This window comes from Clupea harengus, chromosome 2 (genome assembly GCF_900700415.2).
Source record: "Clupea harengus chromosome 2, Ch_v2.0.2, whole genome shotgun sequence".
Taxonomy (NCBI): domain Eukaryota; kingdom Metazoa; phylum Chordata; class Actinopteri; order Clupeiformes; family Clupeidae; genus Clupea; species Clupea harengus.
Genome location: NC_045153.1, coordinates 28,355,340 through 28,370,856, shown reverse-complemented (window position 1 = coordinate 28,370,856; position 15,517 = coordinate 28,355,340). Strand labels below are relative to the sequence as shown.

The 15,517-nt window shown below is 42.9% G+C and overlaps 2 protein-coding genes across 2 annotated transcripts in view; one reads left to right on the top strand and one right to left on the bottom strand.

Moving 5' to 3' along the window:
• tgfbr2l (transforming growth factor beta receptor-like) overlaps window positions 1-784 on the bottom strand; it is a 9,258-nt gene extending 8,474 nt beyond the window's left edge. The window contains exon 1 of the mRNA XM_031578170.2: window positions 420-784. Coding sequence (XP_031434030.1) covers window positions 420-483 — 64 coding nt within the window. The 5' untranslated portion in view covers window positions 484-784. The remainder of the gene's footprint in view (window positions 1-419) is intronic.
• A 532-nt stretch (window positions 785-1,316) lies between these two features.
• Window positions 1,317-14,909, top strand: snx4 (sorting nexin 4). Its single transcript, XM_031559875.2, has 14 exons — window positions 1,317-1,450; window positions 2,396-2,520; window positions 5,447-5,585; window positions 5,915-6,064; window positions 6,783-6,830; window positions 7,261-7,316; window positions 7,539-7,611; window positions 8,142-8,203; window positions 8,442-8,507; window positions 9,766-9,855; window positions 12,315-12,414; window positions 13,011-13,156; window positions 13,409-13,523; window positions 13,757-14,909. Exons 1-14 carry the CDS (start codon window positions 1,361-1,363, stop codon window positions 13,802-13,804), a joined length of 1,308 nt encoding a protein of 435 aa, XP_031415735.1. The 5' UTR covers window positions 1,317-1,360; the 3' UTR covers window positions 13,805-14,909.
• The last annotated feature ends 608 nt before the right edge of the window (window positions 14,910-15,517 follow it).

Here is a 15,517-nt window from a genome sequence, read left to right as displayed (position 1 = left end):
TCTGCTATAGGCTATCTCTTGTGCACACACTTTCTTCTTTTTTTTAACTCTATCAGAAATGGTTGGAATTCTGAGATACGGGAATTGTCAGATTACGCTACTTTACCAGATGACTGCCTTTAATTTATAAAACTTAAAAGTTGGGAATGATGCGAAGGTAAGCCATATGGGATAGGCTTTAGGCTATTTGTTTTCATAAATGTTTACGAATAGTTTTCGGAAGCTTAGCCTACATAAAGACCGAAGATTCTCTAAACGTTCTCTCAAATGGTATTTAAAGAATCGTGTAGGCCTGGTACATTTAAAAATTTTAGTCTAGTTTATGGATAGGCTACACCAAGCCACCTCAGCAAAAGCCTACAAACAATGGACACTTAAAAAAGTGTAGACGGAGCGAGGCGAGCAATTGTAATACTCACAGAGCGATATAAGGAGAACAGATGTGAGAGCGAAACGACTCCACCGCCTGCGTCCCATAATCATGACAGAAAGAGATGTAGACAAAGTTCCAAAGTTTTCGGTGACTGCAAATCTTTGTTTTTCTTAATGTACTGAGAGGATATTGTCGGGGGGACATGTATTAAGGCAGTATGCGCTGCGACAACAGCTTCTTGGGCTGAATATTTTTGGCAGGAGTTCCGTGTAGGCGGATCCAGATGTTTTTAATCCAGCTGTGTAGAGCTAGGGTCCCGCCCAGGAACTGGAGTTCATTAATAACAAATTCAAAACGATTGCACGAACGCAGATTTGTTTAGAATGTTTAATACTTAGTTTCGGATATGATCTGGGTGTTTTCAAATGCCCAATCCATTTGTTTTCAAACTTTGTCAAATATGTTTGTAAATAGGTCATGTAGGTTCTAAATTCTTAAGCCTAACTAGCACCAAAATAAATTATATATAAACACGCTTAGCCTACCTAGTTGATTAGCCCAGGAGCCTATGGTTAAAAATTAAGAATTAAATAAAAGAATAATAGGCTATCCTAATTAACTAACAAAAAATAAGAAGGTTGATGGCTGCAGATGGTCAGAAAGCTCAATGGACAAATACGAAATTTATAGCAACAAAGCGTGATAAGTTATGGTGACTAATGTATGTTGAAAAGATGGCTAAACATTAAAATGCAGGAAAGGCTATTTGAGTTGCATAGTTTAAAAACTCTGTGCAGCCGAGTCGATAACAAAGAAAGGCAAATACATACTAACACGAGAAACCAAATGCAAGAGCTGATTATTGACTTATAGGTTCGTATCATAGTTTATAATGACAATGGTTACAAATCACCAGGTGTCAATTATGATTTAAGGAAAGGAAATGAAATCAGAACTGCGCATGCGGTGAGGTGGACACAAGTCAGAATGATGGCGGATACGGGAAGCGAAGAAGTAGCGGTGATTGGAAATACCGACCTCACTCCTGGGGAGATAGAAAACAACATGAAAAACACGGTAAACTTTGCCGATACACCACCGATAAAGGCAATGGCATGTCAACGTGCTACTTGAATGCGGACGTCCAATGCTATATTACTCGATTTCCTTCACTGCCAGGCCATTTTTAGTCCCCGGAGTTGCGTAGCCACCCGAAGTTCGATGCTGCTAGTTAGCCAGTGTTTATTAGCCGCATCTGGATCAGCTGAGCTTTGGTTGTTGATATCAACTTTCTTACTTATGGGCTACGAGCAGGAGTTTTTCTGTTTGCGAAATTCACTGCGTCCGAGTTGCATTCAGTCACTATAATTTAGTTAACTTAGGTGAATTGCTGGTGCTGCAACTGACTTTTAACAAAGTTGGAGAGTCTAAAAACTTCGAGTTTATCTGCTATCTCCAAAGTCTGAGCGTTTGCTAGCCAGCAGTGTAGTTGGATGTGCCATCTCTGTAAATGTAATGTTGCCGTTGGCTTTTTTTCTTCACATATGCTTTTCTAAAATCTACTTTTTAAAAAAAAAAACTTAAGGCGTTTATACGTAAGAAAGTAACAATAGTGCTCTGCCAAAAATGTAACGCCATAAAGCCTGACGTAGACATCTCGTGATCTGTCACACTGGTTCGCCACCAATGGTCAGTTATGTTGCTTCCTGAAATATGTGGACAAGTATTGTGATTTGTCAGAACTATCCTTGTTTTCTTTGGCTAAACATGACCAGGTGTGCATGTATACAGTTGGCCGACTCCCCCGGCGCTTTCCCTGTCTAATATATCTATTCGTGGGTTTAATTTTTGGGGAGCTGCAGAATTAAGAACGTCTGTATCCCATTGGTTTTACTTTTAATATGTTGCGACTGTCTGCCCATTTAATGAGATTTAAAGTTATAATATGTAAAGTATGATTATTACGTGAATACAAGCACTGATATGGTCTTGACCTCCACCTCACCCCCCACCCTTCACCAGATGGGTGAAAAGGGGACCCTCCTTTTTAGGAAGATGGAGATCAATGTAGCAGAAGCAGAAAAGAGAACGGTGAAGAATGCCGTCAACATGCAGGAGACCTACACTGTTTACCTCATCGAGACACGGTACAATGTTTTTACACACCCACACACATACATGTAAAGCAGCAACTGTAGCCTTTCTGGTTTGAATATTAAATGCCCTAAGAAGGTGTGTCAAAGGAAATACAGTATGTATGCAATGTCTTTTGTGTCACTCCCCTCGCCCTTCCCTGAATGATTCCTTAAATGTGTTGACATGTACATTAGTTTAAATGGGGCACACCTTAAAATCATGTAGGTTATGCATTTTAAGCATGTGCTATCTGGGTTCTAAGAAAAGGCTTGAAAAAAAGTGTTCATACACGTCTTAAAAGCAGCTTCAAATACCAATGAAATGTACATCAAGAAACTTTATTATGTCCTAATATGTTATAGTTATATGTCCTTATGTTACAAAATTGCACACATTACATGTGTTCCACTAAGCTGCCAGTTTCCTTTTGTGATCTCCTTTTTTTTCAACCTCGGGTTTCCTCTTCCATCTGCATGACACTCTAGATACAGACAGCTATGATCAGTTTGATACTGTGACCAGAGAAAGGAAAGGTTGGTTGGGGACAAAAATTCATCAGATGGAAAAAAATCGAGAAGCAACCTCTACGTTTATAACTCCTAAATGAAACAAGCTTGAGACCATGTGACCATCATAGTCCTGCCTATCAACAACATCAGTTTTATTTCCCAGCTACGCCCACAGCAGCGACGGCAGAGGTCATGAAAAGGCCATAGCTGTACTCAGAGCTGCTCCAGACCTGCACTGGAGCTGTGAAACTTAACACAAGAGTTGGAGAGAAGGATCTCCCCCTATTCCACTTCTAAAAAAGAAAGGAAAAAAATAAATCCCCACCATACTCCCTTCTTCGTGTTTACGTAGGAGGTGGAAATGTAATCAATAATGAGTTTATCCTCAACTCTCTGCCAAGATGAGGCATCCCTGAATCAAAAACACAGCCCCTTAGTATGGGAAGGTTGAAAGGAATGACTGAAAACAGCTTGCCAACACAACAGCCACAGAGACAATCCCTGTTCTCAAACAACAGCTTTTAGGCAACAGCTTAATGTGGAGTTGCTGTACGCAAAGAAAGATGACATTTTTTCCTGCTGTACTGTACAATGGTGGCTGTTGGCTTTATGTAGGAACATGAATGTTAGGATTTGCATCAGCTCCCCTGTTTTGTATATTCAAGAAACATTACAGTAACATTATCTGTCAGATAGCTGTCTGTGTGTGTGTGTGTGTGTGTACACTGAATGGACAATGCCTGCCTCACCTTCCTCGGGTTCCCCAGCACCTCAGAGGACCGTTCAGAAAGAGTCGTCCCAGTGTCGGGCTGCTTAGAGCGCTGAGCACAGTGCTGTATTGTTGGCCTATCCCGTAAAAGGAAACACATGTTTTGGTTGGGACCCGAACGGCGCATGCTATTACACACACACACACACACACTTACACACACACACGCAAACTGGTCTTTGTTTACCACGGGTCTTGGAGAGGGGAGCGCGGTGCGACGCAGGCTCAGAGCATGCCGTCCCGCTGTTGGACTGGAGAATGCCCCCCAGCGTCAGTGGAGCCGCACTCCCCTTTGTGATTCCAGCATGGATTATTAGTGTAGAAACCATTATGAGCTCTCATTTCCTCCCTAAGGTCCACTGTATTCACAACTCCTATTTCTTAGTCCCTCTCTCCCCTCCCTTTTTTCTTGTCCACCACACTCTCTCTCCCTCTCTCCTAACTTGTCCTCCATTCTCCTCACTTTTTCTCTCTCTCTCTCTCCTCATTCACCCTCTGTTCTCTCTCTTTCTTCAGTACTCTCTCTCGCTCCTCACTCCATTCTCTATCTTTTTCTTCTGACGCCCACTGTTCTTCCTCCCTCTCTCCCTATCTGACGAAGGCTCACTCTTTCCTAAGTGCGCTGCAGTGCCTCCATGTTTTAGTGGGATGTTTTTATTGATTTTGGGATTCCTGTCTATCTGGCCTGAGCAGCCAGCATATGTTTCCAGTGCACTCTTGAGCTGTCCCTGCCCGAGGTTCCTGGCATGGGCGGCCCATGGAGATAGTCGCTGTTTAACTCTTGGCATGGTGCACGTGGCCGCTTCGGAGGTCTGCTGCTCCCCCAGCCAATGTAACCGGAGAGCTCTTCTGGAGCCTGCTCAGGGGGTATTTTCATTTGGGGTGATTTAAAAAAAAAAAAAAAAAAAAGTGAGGTTAACATTTTATGCCCAATATTTACCTCAGCAGTCAGCAGTTCGGTATGCTCTCTACTGAAATATTGTCCTGCAATGTCAAATGGATGATGGTAACATCAACAGACCACCGCAGTTTGGCAATGCGTTGTTTTACAGAGACCGTACTTGACTATTAATGTTGACATTTTGATTATGCTATCTGGTGCTGGCAATTAACGGAGAATATTTCTGGAGAAGGTTTGGGGGCAGAGGCCATGGAAGAATTTGAGTCATCTCCTTCAGAGAGGTTTTTTTTTTTTTAATAAAGGGGCGCTGCATTGTTATTACTTTTAAAGCCGTCCTCCACGACAAGGAGACCTACATTTGTAGTCCATGTTATTAGCTTAATGATTCAATATTGGACCAGCCAATATGGTGTTGAGGGTAACATGAAATGTGTGGTTATTTATTTATTTGTATGTTTTTAAAAAAAAAATTTTTTTTTATTAAAATTCTTTTTTTTCTTTTTTTTAAAGAACTTTCAGACCACATTTCTGTTTCTGTTGGCTATGTCTAAATGTGAGGGCCGAGCGTTTGTTTAAAGCATGACACACATCTGTTTCTCTTCTAGTTATGTAATTTGTAACTTTCCATCTTTAACCCATCAACAATAATTGTGATACAAAAATGATGAACATTACCTACATGAAAACATTACTGAGGTTAAGGAGATCTTCTTAATTTTCCTGAATCCTAATGCATAATTATCCCCCCCCCCCCCCAGCCCGGCGGATGCTGCCTCTGAGGGGACCAACCCCGCTCCAGATTCCCTGTGGAGACGCTATAGTGAATTTGAGATCCTCCGAAACTTCTTACTCGTTACCTACCCCCACTTGGTTGTCCCTCCTCTTCCAGAGAAGCGGGTGAGTGAAATCAACCTCCTGTTTGAACAGTGTACTTAATTGTGCCGTGGCGTGTAGCCATGGACAGTCTGTGTAAATCTTCTATATGTACATGTAATCATTCTATTTATCATATAAAGACCCCTACACTTATCTGCAGCATGTAAAAAAAACATTCTTTCATGTACATATAAATATTTCTAAATTCCTAAAAATGTGTTCCTAACCAAACTTTTGACATTTATTTGACAAAGTTTTATGAGCGATGTCACCATTTTGCATCAAAGCTTCACGAGTCTTCACATTGTCATTGTCTAATTTTATTTTTTTTCATCTCTGGTCATTTCCAGGCAGAGTTTGTGTGGCACAAGCTGTCAGCAGATAACATGGACCCGGACTTTGTAGAGAGGCGCCGGGTCGGCCTGGAGAACTTCCTGCTCCGGGTGGCATCCCATCCCATCCTGTCCACCGACCACGTCTTCTTCACCTTCCTCACCGAGGTAGGTGAGAGCCGCGGCAGCCTCAGTGTCAGCTGAAGGGGCCCTTTCCTCCGCTCCGAGTGTGAAGGCAGGCCAGCCCCCATCCCCACCCGCTCCCTAAGCAAACACAAAGCAGTAGCCAGACGCACTGTACATAGAAGTGGACAGGATGTCCCTCTGGCCAGAACAGCAATTACTCATGGAGGACATTACCCCTGGGCTCTCTCTGAAAGTTGTCAAAATGACACCTTTTGCCTTTTTCCCGCTCTTTATCTCTCTCTTTCTCACAGACACACACACACACACACACACACACACACACACACACACACACTTTCCCCTCTCTCTCACGCATGCACACATTTTCTCTCTCTCTCTCTCTCTCTCTCTCTCTCTCTCTCACACATACACAAACACACAGTTTCTTTCTGTGTCTCACACGCACGCTCACACACACCCACACACTCTCCCCCGTTGGAATGACTATACTGTAACCGTGTCAGAGTTACCTCTATAAACCCCTAGTCAGTCTTTGTTTGCTTTTAGGAAGGATGAAGTCTTGAACTGGGATGACGTGCTTCTTCAAAGACTTTCAAACCAAATAACCTCACTGGGTTGATATCTCCCTTCGCGCTCCAATTGTGTTCTTCTTCCTCGAGTGGCCCGCTTTGAAGGGGGCTGTCATGTTGGTGATGGTCTTTGTCAAACTCAAGCCACTGTCCTCTCTGTCGCCCCACAGGAAGACGGCTGGAAGGAAATGGTGTTTGAGACAGGATTTCAGGCAAAGGTACTCCATCAGCACTCTTGCTTTACTCTCTTCAAACCCATCTCACTTGTACGGCCCGAGCCCGTCCTGCCACTTTTCATCAACTGTTTCTAACATTACAATGGTTTGTCATGCCAATGCTGTCTTATGCAAGGGGATGGTTGGTGTATTTGTGTGTGTGTGTGTGTGTGTGTGTGTACACCAGTGTAGTAAATGATGATCGTGTGAAGGCATTCTATTCTAGAGCAGTTGAGGTAAAAGTGCCCTTCATGGAGAAACAAACTCCAATGGCTAGTGATGGGGAATAGTGATGGCAGCACTGTTGTGTGCTGACACTTATCTCAGTTTTAAATGTTGTTTCAGAGAAATCCTAGAAGTTCAACAGTTCAGAAGTTCAATCAAAATATTCATGAGCACTTAACATACCCCACTCCCTCCTGTTTCTCCCTAGGCGGATTCAAGGTTGAAGGCTCTGAATGCGACGTTCCGGGTGAAAAACCCAGATAAGTAGGTCATTCGCTCCTTCGCAACCCCTCTAACTAGTGCGGGGTGTACTTGATGAATGCTCAGCGTTTGTTGAACAAGATGCAGTGTCATTTCTTCCTCTCACTCTCTCCTTCTCCTTCTTTCCCTTTGTCTTACACACTCTCTCACTCTCACTCTCACTCTCACTCTCACTCTCTCTCTCTCACTCTGTCTTTTGCTGTCTGTCCCTCTCCTGTGTTGCAGGAGGTTTGCTGAAATGAAGCACTATAGCGATGAGCTGCAGTCTGTCATCTCCCAGCTGTTGCGAGTCAGAGCGGTGAGTCCACACAGCTGCCCAGCACCACAGTTCCTCACCAGCACACCACACATACACACACACACGCAAATAAAAGTACACATTTACACCGGCACACCTCACACACACACCACAGACACACACACACACACACACACACACACACACAAACAAAAGTACACATTTACACCGGCACACCACAGACACACACGGATGCTCAGACCCACTCCTAGTGGTTTCTCTATTTTGGAGCATAATTTCTATTTTCCTCTATTTTGGAGCATAATAGTCTGTTGTCAGCAGACAGCAAACATGCAAAACACTTTAAGTGTCAAAATCCAATTGAGGGATGGGGGAAGCGTGTAACGCCTCTTGGCAAACATGCGGCCCCAGTGCTTTTTTTAGGATTCTACCACAAGCTTGCAGTTTTTTGTTGTCATTTGGAGTCATTATATCATATTTCTGCACAGCGCTGCAGTTTTGAGCACAGGGCTTTATGAAAACATGCTCGCTCTTGGGTTTCGCTCACTGACCTCTGCTCTCCACCCTAGAGGGTAGCTGATCGCCTCTATGGAGTATACAAAGTGCATGGGAATTACGGCAGAGTCTTCAGGTGGGAGTCAAGCCTTTGTCTATGTATGACGATGCAGTCAGCCACTTATTTGCTAATGCGTTTGATGTGATTTTTATTACTTATGTAATCAGACACCAGCCAATGGCCAACGAGCATCTGAGGGTGCTAGCATGGCTTTCTGCCCACATGCCTCATCCTCTTGTAGCGTCATGGCTTTAATGGTGAGCTCTGGGCCGGGGCTACTGCTGAAGTTGCTTTGTTTGTCTTTGCTTGACAGTGAGTGGAGTGCCATAGAGAAAGAGATGGGGGATGGACTGCAGAGTGCTGGCCATCACATGGACGCGTGAGTTTCTCCACACACACACACACACACACATACTCTCACACACACAAACACACACACACTGAAAAAAAGAACAGCATGTGCACATAACATACTTGCCCTAAAATCCACAAACACATGCATACCCTATATATAAACGGTATATAACTCCACTTAACTTCCTTAACACACTTAAAATCAAACTGGGAAAAATTGGGTGGGGGCTTTGCTTTGTCACTTTGATGATGTTTTGGAACAACCTTGATAGGATTAGCGCGGGATCGTGTTGCAACTGTTTTCACTGTATTTCCCCCCTCCACCGACCACTGCCCTCTCCCTCTGTCGGGTTCTCCCATTACCCTCAGAGACCTCATCAAGCGAGCTGAAAAATAAAGGTGTTGCCTGATTTCACCCCCACAGCCCCCCACTCGCATGGCTGACCGTACATGTGCGTGCCCTCTGTCCAGAGCTGTAAAACACATGGGCCGGAGTGGTTTGAAAGCCCTCCGGTTTCGGATAGAGGGTCTCTGGTAACAAGTAGCTAAAAGGGTTTCTGGGGAAAGGGGTGGGGGTTAGGGGGGCCCTGGGGAGGTTTTGGGTTTTGGGCCTGATTGGCAAACGACCAAAACACCCCCCCAACCTAACTCACCCCCTGAAACGGCTGCAATAACGGCCTCAGAGATTCACAGCATTTGTGGCGCATTGCCTGCCACAGTTGCGTTGTCCACACCCCCACCTCTTGGCTGCACACCCCCCCCCGATCTGGGACGCTCTGTGATGACTTCCAGATTGCGCCTCTTGCTGCCTTGGGGTCACAGGGCACCGGGTCCATGGGCTGCTGAAGGAGAGCTGCGTCAGCTGTGCGTCTCCACGGAGACCAACCTTTAAAGCAGCCTGTCTGTCAACATCAGCTCGCTGACATGCCCTTGGGATATTTGACAGACACGTGTCACACTTACTGAAGGAGAAAAAAAAAAAACACATCAGGAATGTAATTGTCATTACTGTTGTAGATTGTGGTCTCCACTCCACTGTTGTCTTTAGCACTTTCTGTTTTAGTCATCAGAGAAAGAGAAACCTGTGATGTATAACAGAGGTACAAGTTTATTTTGACAGGGTTTTCTATTGTAAACACAAGAGAGAGATATATATATATATATATTTCCTTTTGGCTAACAGCCCTGTTAATTAAAAGAGTCTGTATTCGTCAGTAGATATTTGATAATGTCTTACCCAGCTGCTTCCATTGAGCAATAACTCAAATGTTCTATTACTGTAGCTATGCAGCATCAGTGGATGACATCCTTGAGGAGGAAGAACACTATGCGGACCAGCTCAAAGAGTACCTCTTCTACACCGAGGCTCTGAGGTAGGTTTGGACAGGGGTTTACATTTACATTCATTCATGTAGTGCCTTACAAGCGACCGGTAACTAGGGTTGGGTACCGAGAACCGGTACCAATATGGAACCGGTTCCAATACAACCGGTACCTACCCGGACCGAAATGCAACGCAGATTTCGGTGCTTCATTTCGGTGCCTGAGCCAATTGAACACGGTCGCTAGGCAGATTCTGTGGGGCACATGTAAAACTGCCCCAGCTCCCAATGTAAACTTTGTCCTGTGTCGCTCACGCTCATTGGTGTTTTCATAGCAACAGTCTTGTGACAGTGAAGAACAGGCAAGCACAAACAAAACTAGCCATCAACCTTTTAACAGAGAAAATACCGAAAGGTAAACGGTCAAAAGTGTGGCTGTATTTCGCACAAAAAGATTCAAACATCGCGACGTGCAGCAAATGCAACAAAATAATTGCGTGAAAAGAGGGGAGAGAAGGCAAGAGTCAACGGCAGATCAGCAACCGAAGACTGAAAAATATACTGAGATGACAGCTAAACTACCAACGGTAGTCTCTTAAAGGGGCACTACACATTTTCTCGTACTCAGTGTGTTCAAGTAACACAATTAACTATAAACAAGATAGAAAAGATAGGTATAAACAAATCATAAAATGGTGAAATTTCATGAAATAAATGCAAACAAAATAATACATTTTTGACTCCAAAGGCAAATATGCTCATATTTTTGCAAAAGAAGTTTGAAGCTGTTTTTTGTATTTATTTATATTTATTTAAGTATACTATAAACTGTTGTTTACAGTTAATATAATGTTCATAGTTTGAAGTTAAAAAGTTTGAAGCTGTAGTTGGAAGCCAAGTGTTTTGTATGTATTTATATTTATAATATACTTTAAACAGTTAATATATTGTTCAATTTGAAGAAAAAAAATTGCCTTGGCAATAAAAAAAGCCTTTCTTTAATGTCGTCAATCGTCGCTTTGTGCTTTTAAAAAAAAATAAAAGTATCGGTTCAGGCACCGTTTAGGCACCGGTATCGGTATTAGTATTTGTTTAGAACCAGTATCGGAAAAAACCCAAACGATACCCATCCCTAATTGTCTGTACTTTCAGATACATATCTGTGTGTACAGGCCTCATCGACACCATCGGAGAGGGTTTTCTCCTGTGCAGGTCATGCGATTAGTCAGGAAAGGTGTCGCATTTTGCCGGAGAAGGCAAATATGCTGATATTTCTACAAAAGAATTGCTGAAGTATTGAAGCTGTAGTGTGTGTACAGAGTGTGTGTGTGTGTTTTGTATTTATTTGTATTTATTTAAGTATAGTCTAAACTTTTGTTAACAGTTCATATATTATTTAAGTTTTAAGTTAAAAAGTGTTTTGTATTTATATATATATATATATATATATATATATATATATATATAAAATCTACTTTAAACAGTTCATATATTTGGCAATAAAAAAAGCCTTTCTTATTATAAAAGTATCGGTTCCGGCACCGTTTAGGCACCGGTATCGTTTTAAAAGTATCGGTTATGTACCGGTATCGGATAAAAACCGAACGATACCCATCCCTACCGGTAACTAGACAGCCTCACTATACACTGTTTTCAAGAAGCAGTTACATAATAACATCAATGTAATGACATCTTTGCATTTCTTATTTTCTTCCACACTGGCCTTACCTAAGCCAAAAACTGCTGTGTTTGTGAACAACTGCAACAGCATGAAAAAAAGGGTTTTGTTTTGATAACCCAGTGAGTTTTTGACAAAGGGGCGAGTTGTTTGTAGAGGTGGTGGTGCTCATCGGCCTGCCCCGAGCCCAGGGCTCCCGATTAGCCATGGTCATGGTTGCCTGAGCGGGCGGAAATGGAGGAGTGCTGGCCTTGAAGTGGCCAGCAGTCCACCAGGGAGCCCGTGGATCCCCACTGGCAGCTAGAATTCCAGGGGCAACGCTGGTCTCAGACTGCTGCTGTCATAAGAGGACTCCTCACGCAAGCCCACATCTCCTGCCAGTGATTTTGGTTGTGGTGTTGGCTCCACTGGGTCGTCATGGTGCCAGACCCCTTGCTTCGTTGCCATCTGAAATGAAGTCCCTCCAGCCAATTAATTACAGCACTAGAGCCTCCCTTGTGGCTGTGCATTATCAACGCATCTTTGGGGCATATGGATGTACTTTAAATGAACTTGAATCCATTCATAACTGTGTTATGAAGTCTCTTACAAGCACTGATGCTCTGCGTTGTGCATTAGTTGTGGAGGCAGATTTGCAATTTGGCTTTTCTGTAATCCTCTCTGTATTATATGACAAACAGATTCCCACAACATACTTTTGTCAAAAGAACACTGCCAGTGTTTTTGTGGTATAGGACATCTGCAATCTGTTTTCTCTCTGTGTGTGTGTTTGTGTGCGTGATTGGCAGATTGTACAGTGACTGGTTTGTCCAATCGGCTGTGTTTGTTTCAGGGCGGTGTGCAGGAAGCATGAGCTGATGCAGTTTGAGTTGGAGATGGCAGCACAGGACCTGAGTACCAAGAAACAGCAGCAGGAGGAGCTCGCCACAGGGGTGCGTGTCTGTCTGTGGGAGCCCTCATAGAGGGAAGAGATGAGCCATGCGCTGGGAATGGAAACTTTACAGAAAGCAATATGGTTTTCCAACATATTTTTTCCTCACTCAGAGTGAGATACACACTGATACAGAGAAGCAGTCTCTATAAACCCAACTCAATTTCACAAAATATTATTTTGAAAGCTGGTGTTGTACATACATTAATCAGAAAAATCTAAGGTAAAGCCAACAGGATGTCATGTCTAGTATCCATTTATGTAGGAACATACTGAACCATCATACATCAGCAGAAATGTAGTTGATTTGATTGTGGTCTCTATTGTCTGAAAAGATTTATTGTCTGAATGGTCTCTCTTTGGTCTGAATTGTCTGAAGTTTTTACCTTCAGTATTGTTTCACTCACTCACTGAGACCAGTCACACATGCTTTTAGATCAGGAGAATATGGGTCTTGGGTTCACATCCTGAACTCCGTAATGCAGAGCTTTACTTTCAGGCCAGTAAGATTCCGGTGTGAAACATAAGGGGGGGAGGGAAATAACTTTAGGAATTCAAAGTTGTTTGTTCTTCATTTTATTTCCTCGCCCTGTGCAGACGGTGCGCACCTTCTCGCTGAAGGGGATGACCAGTAAGCTCTTCGGCCAGGAGACCCCCGAGCAGAGAGAGGCCAAGATGAAAGCTCTGGAAGGGCAGATTCAGGAGGATGAGGATGCCCTCAAAGACAAGAATACAGAGTGCGAGTAAGAGGAGACCTCATTTTTCCATATTTTACTCGAGTTACTAAAACTTTCCAACTTGCTTGATTCCCATAGATGTGGGCAGAGCCCAGCTGTGTTTTCAAAAGGTAACATGCCTTTATCAACACTGCTGCTTTTACACTGTGTGCTACTCTACATGTTATTGTTTCAGTTAGGTTTGAATGATCAAACACTCAATTAAGTTGTTACTGGCTTAAGCGAAGGGCTAAAAGATGTTTTGTGCCACTTGTCCAGTGATTTTGTAAGAGGCGCCTGGTTGGACATTGAGAGGTTTAAGGATCAGAAGAACCATGACCTGAAGGAGGCTTTGATCAGCTACGCCATCATGCAGATCAGCATGTGCAAAAAGGTGGGAGAGTCTACCTTTACCCACCCCACATTTAATGTGTATAGAAAGAAGAGCAGTCGTTCATCTTTAGCCCATTTATTAGCTTAATACCTTGTTTTAATAATAAAAAAAATGTAAACACCAGATCTTGTAGCAGTTAGAATATATGTGTGTAGCATTTCAGAATAATGGCCAACGCCAGTTCTCTCTCTTCTCCTTCAACAACTACTGTGTGGTTTATCTCTCCTCCTCAGGGGATACAAGTGTGGACCAATGCAAAAGAGTGCTTCAACAAAATGTGATGCTCCCATGTACATTCCGGACCAGACTGCTCAGAGATCAGTCCATCTCACCTGTACGCCTTGAACTGCCATGGTGATTGGCACCCACATCCACTACCCAGGACCTTCACAACACACCACAGCACCCAGGCGCAGAGCATGAGTGCTTTTTTCTAATGTTTAACACTAAGAATGAGAAAATAATTTTGAAGCAAAAAATCCATTGTTTTATTTATTGTCTGCCAAAGCTGCCTGTGGCCTTAATTTAACCAGATGCCTTAGTAGCCACCCATGCCGATTCATTTAATAGCCTCTTTAAAGTGCTTTTTACAAGATTTCTTTTGCCAAACATCAAGGACTTGATAACATAATGAGGACACTTGCCTGAAGTGGACTTTCTCTATTTTCTTCTTCTAGATTTTTATGAGGTTTTCAGAATTGTCATCCAACTGTTTTGGGTGACAATCATATCTTTTTTTTTTCATGCTTTCATCATTCCTTTTTTGATGTTTTATTATACACTCTTCCAAGCATTTTCCTATTCTGCACCATATCGTCTTTTTTCACAGAATTGGCAGCGCAGACACACGACTGAATGATTTGATTCATCCGTTGTGAGTGTTGGTAGTGATTGCCTTGCTTTGGCTGGACCGCTCATCATAAAGATAACAGTTTGGTGAAATTCCACTCGACACTATTCCCTGTGCTTTTTTTTTTTCTTTCTGTTTTTCACCTCATCTGGAATGCATCTCCTCCGTTGAAATTAGACCGGGGTGTAAAGTGATCTTAATCACCTATACAGAGGAGTCAATGTTCCGTCTCCGATTTCCTGAGAAAACAGAGCTTCAACATGCAGTCGCAAGAGAGTGTTGCGAAGCCGGACCCCGCACTATGCTAACCAGCCTCCACAAACAGCCCTGTTCACCTCAAGCCTTACTGAAGGCGAAGGTGTCTGCTCCATCCTCGCCCACTGCCACAAGAGAGTGCCTGCCTGGCATTCATCACCACAGCGTTAAGTACTTTTTACAGTACTTTTTAACCAGTTTGGTTCACACTTTCACAATGTTCACACTTTTGAAACCACAAACTTTCTTTTATATGGCTTCATTAAATGGAAAAAATATAACTTGTTTATGGTTTTCTTTCCCTGTAGACCTAATGTTGCATATTTGCTCATGAATGGCAGATTTGTCATTTGTGATGGATGGGTGGGTCAGTGTTTTGATATAAATCTGGCCGGAGGAACAGGAAGGTCACACAGGAATGGCAGGATATAATAATTTCCGCAGTAAAGTGCCGCGTGTGTAACTTGCTGTGGCCAGCGTGATTTCACAGCAATTTATGCACTGTGTTACATTTAGTTATTTCTCAATTATATGTTTCCCAAAGAATACAAATTATTACATAGAGCAATCACCATACATTGCCATCAAAAGTACAGTGAAACTACAGCCATAAGGTGACAGCATTTATTTTTGCAGTTAACTAAAAAATAAAAAGACGCAAGCGAGAAAAGGTTGTCTTGGATTTTCCACTGCACATGTGCACAGCAACATGCAGGCCTGCTTTTAAATCAACCACAACTCTCTGAGGTAATCTGAGCAAGAAATATTTCAGGCTCAATTCCTCTCCTATCCTGGCTGGTTTGTTTAATCACACCACAATCATACAAAATGTGGAGGGTATATCAGGATGAAATCTGAACCATTATCTTAAAAAGAATATAGTTCAAGA

Coding starts and splice junctions, on each gene's coding strand:
- snx4 (XM_031559875.2), top strand. CDS start 1,361: ATGATGGCGGATACGGGAAGCGAAGAAGTAGCGGTGATTGGAAATACC. Junction 8,508..9,765: donor GCTGGCCATCACATGGACGC/GTGAGTTTCTCC, acceptor CTATTACTGTAG/CTATGCAGCATCAGTGGATG. Junction 13,157..13,408: donor GACAAGAATACAGAGTGCGA/GTAAGAGGAGAC, acceptor CCACTTGTCCAG/TGATTTTGTAAGAGGCGCCT.